The sequence below is a fragment of the Paroedura picta genome, chromosome 4 (genome assembly GCF_049243985.1).
Source record: "Paroedura picta isolate Pp20150507F chromosome 4, Ppicta_v3.0, whole genome shotgun sequence".
Classification (NCBI taxonomy): domain Eukaryota; kingdom Metazoa; phylum Chordata; class Lepidosauria; order Squamata; family Gekkonidae; genus Paroedura; species Paroedura picta.
This window is the reverse complement of record NC_135372.1, coordinates 33,352,671-33,365,261: the sequence shown is the minus strand read 5'-3', so window position 1 is coordinate 33,365,261 and position 12,591 is coordinate 33,352,671. Positions and strand designations below refer to the sequence as shown.

The 12,591-nt window shown below is 46.0% G+C and overlaps 1 protein-coding gene across 1 annotated transcript in view; it reads left to right on the top strand.

Moving 5' to 3' along the window:
- PBX1 (PBX homeobox 1) overlaps window positions 1-11,680 on the top strand; it is a 269,247-nt gene extending 257,567 nt beyond the window's left edge. The window contains exon 9 of the mRNA XM_077332272.1: window positions 3,677-11,680. Within this exon, the coding sequence (XP_077188387.1) occupies window positions 3,677-3,769 (93 nt within the window). The 3' untranslated portion in view covers window positions 3,770-11,680. The remainder of the gene's footprint in view (window positions 1-3,676) is intronic.
- The last annotated feature ends 911 nt before the right edge of the window (window positions 11,681-12,591 follow it).

The following is a 12,591-nucleotide window of genomic DNA, read 5'->3' as shown; positions in this document are numbered from 1 at the left end:
GAATATGCCAGTCTCCAGGCGGCAGAGTTGGCTCAGTGTCTCTCTTTACGCGGCTCGTCATTGTCGGGACTGATAATCTGCGGTAATTGCCGCCTCTTGCGGTGGTCAGGGACGTGGAAGAGCAGGAGAGCTCGGAAAGAGCATCTTCTGGCAGGGCGGCAAAACAAGGCCTGCGTATGGAGCAGGGGATGCGCGTGCAGGGGCTCGTGTTTGCAGGAGTACCCCGCAAACAATACTGTCAGCCCCGTTTGTGTGAGGCATACACACAAGGCACTTTAGAATCTAGTGTGGGCATCCTTGGTCCGCGAGGAATTACGCTTGCGTAGGGAGGAGCTAAAACAGTTCCACAGGGCCTGCAAAAGGGAGCTCTTCCGCCAGGCATTTGGTTGAGGCCAGGCATAACCAACAACATCTGCAGGGCCCCGGTTCCCCCCAGAGATCCCTCAATGCTTACCATTGTTAGAATTATCAGTGTTAATAGTATTAATTAATTAATTTTATTTTATTTTATTTAGATTTTTATACCGCCCTTCCCTACGGCTCTGGGCAGTTAATGTTATGGTTATCTGTATGTTATGGATTGTTTCTTGTATTGTTTTCTACGTTTTATGTAAACTGCCCTGAGCATCCGGGGAGGGTGGTATATAAATAGAATGAATGAATGAATGAATGAATGAATGAATGAATGAATGAATGAATGAATGAATGAAAATCAAGCCTGGGTTTTCTTTCCCAGCCCTGGTGCAGCACAGTGCCCCGGAACACCCGCGACAAGGAAACGCAGACTCTTATCTTGCCCAAGGCCACCTCCCCTTCTTCCTTTCTCTCTGTTTTCCCAGTCTTTTCCAGCTAGCTTGCCTTCCTCTTCCTCTCTGCCGTTGCTTCTTTCTCCCTTGATATCACCACTTCTGTCCCCAGGACTCCGCCCACACCCACGCTGGCCACGCCCAGCAGAACTCCTCCCTCCTCTGACTCCTGTTCCTTTCTTAACCCCTTTCTTACCTTGCCCACCCCACCTGATATTGCATAGAGATGTCCAAGATGTTTGCTGCTAACTCCTGCGATTACTGCAGACCTTAGTACCTGATTGGGGGGGGGGACACCACTCTAGGCGATGTACCCCCACTCCTGCTGCAGACATCATGCAGCCATTGCCATCCAGGGCAGTGCCCTGCCCCTGCCCTGGCACAAGCTGTTTCCTTTGGCCCAGTATGTTGGACCTCCTCTGGCCTTTGCTGTCACCTCTGTGCCACAGTTTGGCTCCCGGAGTTGCCTTTCATATGATGCACTCAACAAAATGGCTATCGCCACGGTCCTCATTTGAGGGCAGTTTCACTTGTGCAGTTGTTGGTCTCTCCGTTGTTTAACATCTGATTTGCACCTCATTTTATGAACTCATTAAATAGAACAACACTGTGTGTGTTTGTGTGTGTGTGGATTAAAATGATACTAAATGTGAGGGACTCAGCAATTATTATAAAAGTAGCAAAGTTTTTAGTGGCAATTTTAAATGAAAATCTTTAACGATAGATTATACATCTGGAACTGTTTGAAATTTTCGTTTTATGCTTTGCAATTTTATGCCAATAAAGGTAATCTGAATCTGTGTGTGTGTTGTTATGAGATTTCCTATCAGTGGTGGTGGATCTAGAATTGGAATCATGTACAGTATTTGCTGGCGTATAAGACTACTTTCCCCCCCTGAAAAACATGCCTCCAAGTGGGGGGGTCGTCCTATACGCCGGGTGCACTTCAGTTGGGATAGACATAGCTGCCCATAGTGGCCCATAGTACTGTAATGTAATGTAACAAACTCTATATTTTGAGTGGAAATGTTGGGGGGTCGTCTTATACGCCCAGTCGTCTTATACGCCAGCAAATACGGGTAAGTCCCAAAGCAAGCAGTCGTGTCTATTTAACCACATGCTTCATCCATGTATGAAGTTGTGGGGTCTGTTTTAGACATCAAACAAGGTTGTGGGGAAGATGGCAGCTGAACACGCCGCTGGTGTAATTCGGTGTAGTGGTTAAAAGCGGCAGCCTCTAATCTAGAGCAGGAGTAGTCAACCTGTGGTCCTCCAGATGTCCATGGACTACAATTCCCCATGAGCCCCTGCCAGCGTTTGCTGGCAGGGGCTCATGGGGAATTGTAGTCCATGGACCTCTGGAGGACCACAGGTTGACTACCCCTGATCTGGAGAACTGGGCTTGATTCATGCTTTACTAGCAGCATAATAAGGTTGCTCAGGAGGACCATCTCCTGCTAGCGTCCCTAGTGCCAAGGACTGTGTGTGTGTTCACTTTCATGAGCTCTATGTGGATAATCTTTGCACATGTATTTTCAGGCATGTTTGTATTCTAGGGGCAGTGGCTTGAATCCTGAACAATGATTTTCACCTGCAGAGGATTACTTTCTCACTGGCCTAAAATGCCCCCCCCCCAATCCTGTTCATGGGTCACCACAAGGGAGGGGTGGCAGGAAAATCACATTAGAAGGAGGCAGAAACGCTCCTCTAGATCCCAGCCAGTATCTTTATCTTTGCATCTCTACAGATTCCTGAACACGGGCCCCGAGCATTATTGTTTTTAAATTGTACCAAACTCCCCAAGCTTGCAATTTAAGCATTAGGTCTCTTTCCTGGGAATGTTTATTTATTTTTATTTCATAATTGGATGGAAGAGCCTCTTGTGGCACAGAGTGGTAAGGCAGGAGACATGCAGTCTGAAGCTCTGCCCATGAGGCTGGGAGTTCGATCCCAGCAGTCGGCTCAAGGTTGACTCAGCCTTCCATCCTTCCGAGGTCGGTAAAATGAGTACCCAGCTTGCTGGGGGGTAAATGGTAATGACTGAGGAAGGCACTGGCAAGGCCACCCCGTATTGAGTCTGCCAAGAAAACGCTAGAGGGCGTCACCCCAAGGGTCAGACATGACCTGGTGCTTGCAGAGGGGATACCTTTACCTTCAATTGGATGGATTTATAGGACCACCCCTCCTGGCCCAGCCATCTCAGGGTGGTGTACATCTGATAAAATCAACATAGTTAAACTCTATACATTCTATAAAATCTCTAAAATTGGCATCCCATGCACTCCTCTATCACCCACATTGCTCCCCCCATTAGTTGCCAAAACTAGATGATACAGGAGCAAGTGTTTCAAGAGGAGAGGGGGTTTCTTAGATGTCAACCAGATGCCTGGTGGAAGAGTTTTACAGGCCCTGCGGAACTGAATAAGCTCTGACAGGGCCTGTGTACCCTCTGGGAGCTCATTCTACCAGGTTGGAGCCAGGACCGAAAAGGCCCAGTGCACTTTTCGTTTGCCGGGAACCACCAGCCTGTTAAAACCGGCCGAGCACAACACTCTTTGGGGGCATACTCAGAGAGTTGGTCCCTCAGCTATGCCGGACCCAGTCCACGAATGGCCTTAAAGGTCAAAAGCAACTCCTTGAACCTAATCCGGTACTCCACTGGAAGCCAGTGCAGCTGTCTGAGCACTGGCCGTATGTGAGCCCTCCATGGTATTGAGTACCCACTTTTAAATGAGCATCCCCTAGTATAGCTCTGGCAGCACAAGTGTCACACACAAGGGAGGGAGGGAGAACCCCAGCCGGAAAGCCTTTGGGGCCCAAGGCCCGTACTGGGAAGATGACTGACGTATTTCTCTTTTGTTCCCTCCCAGGCTAATGGAGGTTGGCAAGATGCTACGACTCCCTCGTCAGTGACTTCCCCCACAGAAGGCCCTGGCAGCGTCCACTCTGATACCTCCAACTGATCTCCCATCAATGCAGCATTCCTTTCTTCCCCCTCCATCCTGCAGCCAGGCAGAGGTGGTGGTGGGGGGGGGTCCAAGAGGGGAGGGGTTTTCTCTCCTACTATCGAAGCCATCGGGCTGGATCCAGAACCGGTTGGCGAACACAAGAGTCTCCTTCTCTTCTCTATGTTGGGATGCTTTTTTTTTCAGCCAATCTGGACTCTTCTTTATACTCTCTTCCCTTTCTTTTCTGGGTAGAAGCCACCTTCCAACACCACCACCACCACCACCACCATCAAAACGAAATGGAAAACAAAACAAAACACTTCTCAAAGTATTGCTTCATCTTCATGAATTTTTGTGTTTCTTTTGAGGATCCAGTCATTGCATCGCTCCAGTCTCTACCGGGCACCCGCCTCCGTCTGTTTCTCTGGTGTTCTCACTACCTCTTCGCAAGAGCCACCTAAGTCCTCACCTTGGCCGACGTGCACCGCTCCTCCACCTCTTCCATGTCAGGACACATCTCTGCTCCGCCGAAATCCTGAACCCTTGTGAGTTGCCTCCAGGACGTCCTCTGTTACAGGCTGGATAAATGCAGTCCTGGTCCTGCAAAGTATGTTCACCACATGCCCACCCCTTTCCCCCCGTTGCCAAGAGGACCAGGCGAATGCTAGCAGATCTACTCCTTGCCACCTATCTCTGCCCGGCATGAAGCCCCCAGTTCTGTCTTCTGCCACTTCTCACGGCTGCTCCTAAGCCACAGTTCCCCCACCCGCTGGTTCCATCATTCAGCCTGTGAATACCTTTGCACCGAGGAAGTGTGCTTTTGGCGCGTAGAATAAAATAATGTGAATGTAGCGCATTTGGATGGTATGCTGCCTTTGCATAATTATTTATTGTCTTTAAAAAAGTTGTTGTGGGGGGAGATGTTTGGAATCACTCTTTGAGGCTGGCTCATTAAAAGGATAGGAAAACTGGCAAGGTTGGGGGGGGGGAGGAAAACGCCGAAAGAGGCTGAGAGATGGGGAGTGCACAACGCACTGTGTCCAAGCCAGAGTTTCAACCCACCTCTAGGCGTTGCGGATGTGTTTCCAGGCGATCGGCCCCCACCACGAGGCCTAGAAGCTTGCATTGTTAAAATACGCCAAAGGAGATTTCAGGCTGCCATATTCTGGTTAAGGTTAATCTGCAGACAGGGCAAAATGCAGCATCGATTTGTCGTTCTGCCTACCGAGAGTTGTTGAGTCTATAATAAGTAAGAACCGAGTCCAGCTTCTGATAAACAAAGGACACCAAACCAGACCTAACCAATGCACACTGTGTCTCACCACGTGGGTGCAACTCATATGGGCTTTTTACGCCAGTAAAGGTGATCTGACTCTAATAATGGGCTTGTGTGGTTCTCCACGTCACTGACCAATTTCTGCGTGGATCCTCCCATTTAAAAAAAAAATAAAATCTAATTGTTTCCTTGATCATGGGGGGGGGGGAAGTTTGACCCATCATTTTTGGGTAAGAGGTGCATTCGCAAGGTTTTTTCCAAGCCCCCCCCCCCAAAGAAAAAAAGATTTAATAAGGACCAGGTGAGGATAATAGTTTTTGGCCCATGTAAAGCATTCCGACCTTACAGAAAGATGTTTTGATCATTGGAAATGAATACTGAAATGTACTCTTTGCATAGTAGATTCAGCTTCAGGTCTTTATTACGGTCAGAGACCAGCATGGATGCAATTATTGTTCTTTTCCCCCAGAGGTAGCCTCCCTTCCGCTACTATAATGCAAAGATGGCCGCCTCGGCCAGCGGCTTCTGCACATTGTTAAGAGCAGCGACATGGGAGAGCAGCAGAGAGCTTATTTCAGTGAGGGCTGGACAGGACGAGTTTACAGTGGATTTAACCTCATGCTGACTAACAACAGAGGGGTGCCACTTTAATTTTCTACCTCAGCCACCTAGACATTTTAGGCCAGCCCTACTCCCACTGGTAAGGAGAGAAAAAGCCACGTGACATCAGGATCATGTGCGAGGAAGAGGGGGAAACTAGAGGGATGACCTCCCCAGTCTAAGACCTCTGGGCCGCAGCTGAAAAGACCCAGGATGAGAGAGAGGAAGGTCTTTAACCACAGCAAGGAATGAGGCATGAGGCTGAAGTATGGAGAAGCCTTCACGATTGGCTGCCCTGCTTTTCAGCATATGCAAAGCGAACCAGAGAATGATGGTGACCTTACTTTGTACACCACAGGCCTTCCTAAGAAGGAGCCAAAGAAATGGCAGTTTACGAAGGGCCTACAATCCGGCTTGTGGGAGTGGCCTCTCCAGAACCACACTCCCCCCATTGGCCCCATCCCATGTGTTGAAGACCAATGATCAGTCCCAGATCTTCTGAGACCCCTGGATGGACTTGTGTTAAAACTAAAGAGAGCCAGCTTGGTGTAGTGGTTTGGAGTGCAGACTTCTAATCTGGCGAGACGGGTTTGATTCCCCGCTCCTCCTCCACATGCAGCCAGCACTGATAAAGCTGTTCTGACCAAGCTGTAATATTAGGGCTCTCTCAGACCCACCTCCCTCACAGGGTGTCTGTTGTCGGGAGAGGAAAGGGAAGGAGAATGTAAGCCGCTTTGAGACTCCTTCTGGTAGAGAAAAGCGGCATAAGAACCAATCTTCGTCTTGTCCTCCTTCTAAATGAGTCCAAAGCACTGTAGCGTCTTTACGTGTGGCCGTCGATACCTCCAGGGATGTGTGAATGCCTGAGCGCGCTCATTTACTGTCTTAATGTAATCAAGCACAATGAGCACAATTGCAGTTGATTGCATTACATTGTGTGATCTTTTTTTCCTGTCACACTAGCCTTTGTGTCCTAAACTGTAATGCATGAATAAGAGGCAAAATCCTCTGGAAATGTATCTTGCTCCATCCTGGTTTAAACATGTGAGGACACACTTGTTCAGCACGCTAACTGTATTTCAAGCAAAGATCTGCATTGTCCAATGTCATATTTTACAAAAGAAAAAAGGAGTGACAGAACTGCATTTATCTGCCTGTAACGAAACACCTTCCTTTTCCGGTCTGTCCTGGTATGGTACTAACTCCTTCATGGTACATATAATGAGGAATGGTTCTTCTCATTTCCAGGTTTCCTGTTTTTGTTTATTGTAACAATGGTGAATATTGGTTATTCTTAATATTTTTTTTTGGGGGGGGGGATGACTTATGAGTTGCCTTTTTCTCATCCACTTTATTTTTTTTTTCCTGCCCAGAAAAAAAACCCGACTTCGATACCAAAAACGAAAAAAAAATTAAAAACTGCAGAAACAAAAAAACATTAAAAAGAACTAAAAAATTAAAAAATTCAATTATTTCAGCTTTATTAACATTTTCCATTGTTTCTTGCAATTTGTGTCTTGTTCTTTGTAGTATTGATGATAACGAACATTTGATAATGAATGTTCTTGTATATTCAGATAAAGGAGAAAAAAAAACCAAAAAAGCAGTCTGAATTTAATAGTGTTTATAATTAAAAAAAAATTAAAAAGTTACCCTCACAGCACGCATCAAAGGACGGGCCACCCCTACCTTGTCCTTTCTGTGGCAAAAAGGCGCTTCATACCTGTATAGTTTTTAACACAAAACTACCTACATTCACCCTTCTTTGGTTTCCATTTTTTTTTAATTTCCATGCATTTGTGAATTAGTTCAAGAATGCTAGAAAAGTGTAGAGTTGTGCACACTCATTTCCTGTTACACAATGTTTAAAAAAAAGAAGTGACAGTAATTCATTTTGTAAAACTTTTTTAAAAAATGGTTGAGATAGTGAGCATAATAGGGACACCTAATAATTTATGTTTACTAATTTTGAGAACCAAGAAATGGTTGGGTTTTTTTAATGTCTGCATTCTTTGGGGGGGGGAGCTTTCATTTGAGGGCCCAGTTTGCCAAGACATTGGCCGACAGAAGCCTCGCTAAACTGAATGGAAGCCACTCCGTTTGTTTTAATGCGGTTTGGCTAGCAGAAGATCTCGGTGGATGGGGCCCTTAATATATTTTTATTGTCAGACTACGGCCTTGAGAAAAATCCCTTCCCTGCTTTCCCAATCCCTCGTCCTTTTCTGGATGTTCAAAGTGATGTGAAAAAAAGGACAAAAAATTCAATTTTGGTATTTTCATGAGTTGATTGTTTAAAGACAGATTTGATTCCCTGGCCAACAGAATGCTTAAGCCAGCCTTTCTCAACTTTTTGACCATTGAGAACCCCCTGAAATATACTTCAGGGTTCGAGAAACCCCAGACGTTGTGTGATCATGCAGAATATGGTTGGGAAATATATATAAAACGATAATTAACTCCCACACGTTCGGGTAACCCTTCCAGGACTATCAAGAAACCCCAGGGTCTCATGAAACCCCAGTTGTGAAAGCCTGGTTTAAGCAAAAGGCTACAGCATTGCAAAGTGGACAAAGAATCTGAAACCTTGGACCTTAACCAAACCACTGAAGGCCTGGTTCCTCCTCAGGGTTATGTAGGGAAAGGAGATTTAACCCTTCAAGGCCTGCTCAGTTTCACTAATTGAAACAGGACTCCATGTGAGCATTTTAAAGTCGGAAAGATGGTTTCATAGGACGTGGGAAGCCCAGATTTGAGAGGCGAAACTGATTGCCAGTGAAAAGCCCTCACTCCCTTCCTTGCATGCTGAAACCCCGCTTAGAAATGCCTATTCTCTGAAGGAGGCCATTTTCTTGGCCAGAAAGGGTTGGCCAACATCTCAACCTCTTACCCTTTAAGTCAACCAGCTAGCAAGCTCTCAGTAGTACAGACGGATACGACTCTTGCCAAGTTAACCAAGGGACAATTTTAGCTCAGGTTAGAATGTTGGACTGGCAGTATCTGAGAGATGCCACACACAATCTCTGATGCCACCACACCTCAAAGAGACCCGCAGCAGTAATGGAGATGCCTCCAGGTCAAATCCCCACTTGAAGCTCACTAGGTGCCATCGTGGGACAGTCACCTCCTCTTAGGGTTGTAAGAACTAAACAAGGAAGGAAGAACCCGTGTATGAGCCCCGCCCCCGGTTCAGATTTTTTTTTTTCACTAAAGAGGACAACTCTGAGCTGTTGTGACCATATTCATTCCAGAATAAAGCAGCTGGAGTGGCTTTTGTGAAGAAAACTTCTGCCTGAAGAGAACATAAAAATATCTAGACTTTGAGAGTTGGGGGGGGGAGCAACCCCCTTACCACTGGTCCCTTGAACTCCTGTCAGATGCCACTTTACATACTTACCACTCTGAATCCCTGCCAAGCTGGGGAAAAGGAAAAGTTGTTTTTTATATCATACTCCTCACCCTCCGAAGGAGTCTCAAAATGGCTTATAATCACCTTCCCTTCCTTTCCTCACAAAAGGCACTCTGTGAGATAGGTGAGGCAGAGAGAGCTCTGACAGGACTGCTCTGTGGGAACAGCTCTTTCAGGGCTCTGACAAGCCCAAGGTCACCCAGCTGGCAGCATGTGGAGGAGGAGCAGGGAATCAAGCCCGGTTCTCTTAAATTGACTTAGGTTTTTTCTCTCTTAATCTCTGACACCTTTTAACATTCCATAGATTCTGGCTGATCTACCAGCCTGAGCTCCTTCCAGTGACGGGAGCCTGAGGTTTAGCAGAATTGACTTCCCCAGTACCTATCGTATGCAAGAGCCCAGCACTGCGAATATGCGTAACCACAGAGATTAAAATGTTGCTCTGTATGCCTTCCGTAACACTGAGTTATCTCAGCAAGGTGCTTTAGGCCAGAGGGGTCCGAAGAAGTGGGAGATTCACTAGCTGTCCTATGGCTAATAACCACAGCAAGTAGCCTGCCAGCAGTAGAGAGCCCCTCAATCCATATTTTTCTTCAGCATGAGCCAGCAGTTCAGTGTGTCACAAACATGCTTTGCTAATCATAATTGCCCACATCATCTGTTTAAGAATCACCAAGGAAGAAATGGATATTTGTGAGGATAGTAGCCACTACATTTAGAAAGCAGTAAAAGTGGGTCTTGTGTGCTCTTAAAAGAGCCCTCCCCTCCCTCCTGATAATTTTGTGCAGAGTCAGGCAAATGCAGAAACATTCCCAAAGGCAGTGTCCTTTCGTTGAAGTGACTGTAGGGTTTTCCACGTTCCTATTTTCCTGGCTTGTGTTGTGTGGAGTTGGACCATTTTGTTTTTTTCCTCTGTTCTGTATGCTTTGCTCCCCCTAGTGGTTAATTTTCCATTACATCATATTATGCCCAGCATTAAAGAACCTACAAGTTTAAATCTGCTTGGAAAAATGCTGGACATAAACTGATGTAATATCAAGTCAACCACTAATGGAAGAAAAACACATGCAGAACCAGGGGGGAAGGGGGGAAGCAATGTGAACATACAAGTGAGGAAAATGAGAATGCAGAAATCCCAGAGCTAGCTCTCCCTGTTTAGCTATACTGCCCTGAAATTCTCACAATGCAACGAAGCACAGTGCATTGCCTCAGCAACAAAGCTGGGCTCCATCTCTTCCCTGGCTCGTTCCAATGGCAAAGTTTTTCACTTGACCTCACTGATGTCCTGTTAGAACCAAACCTTTTAACACTGTGGTGTGTGATCCCTTATTGGCTGGGACCACACCAAGAAGCCCTCCAGTGACATCAAAGTAGCGAGGGACAGATTGAAGAAATAACCATTGCAAATGAGTATGAAAAATGGACGCTGGGAGGGTTTCAAGGATCTTTCCATTCCACGTAAGAACCCTTTTTTTCTGTCTTGAAAAGATTTGCAAGGAGGGAAAGGAAGAATTGGCACCGGTTAACAAATTGCTAAAGCTACAAGGCATTAGATCAGCCCAAATTCCCCGTAGACTTCTATCTTATAACAAGGTTAACTTGGCAAGGCTGTCTTTTCCACATTATTAGGAAGTGGTTTCTGGCTTTGTGATTAAAAGCAAGCTTAGCTAGGCCTGCAGGTGCACTCTGCCTTGTAGGGGCTCAAAGTCGCGTTCTGACGAAACAGACAAAACCACAGAGTGTAATGGTCTGAACAATGTGAGCCCGTGAAATTCGTACAACCAGGCCTACTTGGAGGGCAAAATATATGTCCCTGTGGTGACCTAAGCCTCGCTGAGCTGTAAATTAAACTGCTTTTAACCCGAATGGTAACAAGGCGGTCTTTCCAGCAACTATTTACCAGGGAGAATATGGTACAAATCTTGGCTGCATTCCCCACCTCACAAAGCGAAAGCAATGTCCAATTTAGGCTTCAACCACACTTAATTAAATACAGTCTCCCTACCATTCCTTTATTTCATTTGTGGTTTGCTCTCGGGGGCCCGCAATCCTGCACTGAAAAAAAAGCCGAACGGCAAGCAGGATCAGGCATTTATTTTCTTCCAGTGTAACTTGCACCACTGCGAGGTTCCTCCTTTAAGCCAGGCATGTGCGAGGATTTGCAAAAACTGAGCTTGCTTTGGGAAGGCCGTTTGAGGCACGGGTCTGCAACCTCAGGGTGCAAAACCGTCCCGCTAAGTTTTCACATCACTCTTTGCATCAGCCGTTTGGTTCCCCGGAAGCTTCTTAAAATATTATTACTGTTATTATCCAGAGATGTATAACAACATGCATTTTGTTTGTTCTTATCGCGAGCCCTTTTGTTTCTTGTAAAGACATCCCACTCTGTTCTGCATTGCTTTGTCTGTCTTTTCTTTTCTTTTTTTACTTCCAGTAGCTTCCCAATATAAATCCTAGGAAGGCTTCACTCTGACTTTACATTAAGCTTTTCTGCTCCTTTGAAGACAATGGCCTGTGTCTTTTTGATTCCCACTGAAACTTTATTTCTGTTCTATAATAATACTAACAAGGTGTAGGTTTTACAGTCTCCTGATTTGTACTGGTAATGCATATTCCAAATAAATAGTTTCTTTTGTTGCAAAAACTGGTGCATTACTTGTAATTTCTCCCCCCCCCCCCAAAAAAAATACCGTTTGGGAAGGAGGGGGGTCCCGGTGCTTTTCCATTCTACCCAGGATTAGGTTCTCTGCTAGGTCATCTATGCTGTAGAAAACAAAGGTCCAGACTAAAGTGGGGAGGGAGCTATTTTGAGGCTACCGTATATACTTGCATATAAGCCGATCTGCATATAAGCCGAGACACCTACTTTTACCACAAAATCTGGGCAAACTTATTGACTCACATATAAGCCGAGGGTGGGAAATGCTCCAACAACACAGTCTCTCCCATCCAGCCTCCCCCCCCCAACAAATACAGAAAAGTCAAGAGAATGAATAGCTGCTGGGTTTTTTACCCCGCTTTTCACCCACAGAAACCAAAAGAATAGTTTGTAAGAACTGATTAAGAAGAGGAAGAAGTGAAGGCAAAAGGAAAAAAAGATCAGAGTTCCTCAGTCAAACCATTGATGTCCTACAAGCTGCCAGAGCAATGATTGGCTGGCCGGAGCAGGCTTTAATTTCAATTACCGTATATACCTGCATAAAAGACGAGGAGGGCTTTTTCAGTGTAAAAAAGGTGCTGAAAAACTAGGCTTATACTCAAGTATATAGGATAATGGCTAAGGCAGAGCTGGCTCTTTTCCACTTGCCATGGTTTGCAGGGCAGAATATCAGGGACTCTTCCAGTCCCCACAACCAAGCACTGGTGACAGAGGAAGTAGCGTCTTTATTGGTTGGGTGTATTGGGAGGTGGTGATAAAGCTGCTAGAGTCATTGCTGCAGCACAATCGACAGTTATTGTGTGACTAGTAGAACCCAGTGTCAGTGTCTAATACCATTGTCTGCCCCAGGTTAGGGCTGCCGTTCCCCAGATGGGGCTTGGGGGCAGGGGATCCTC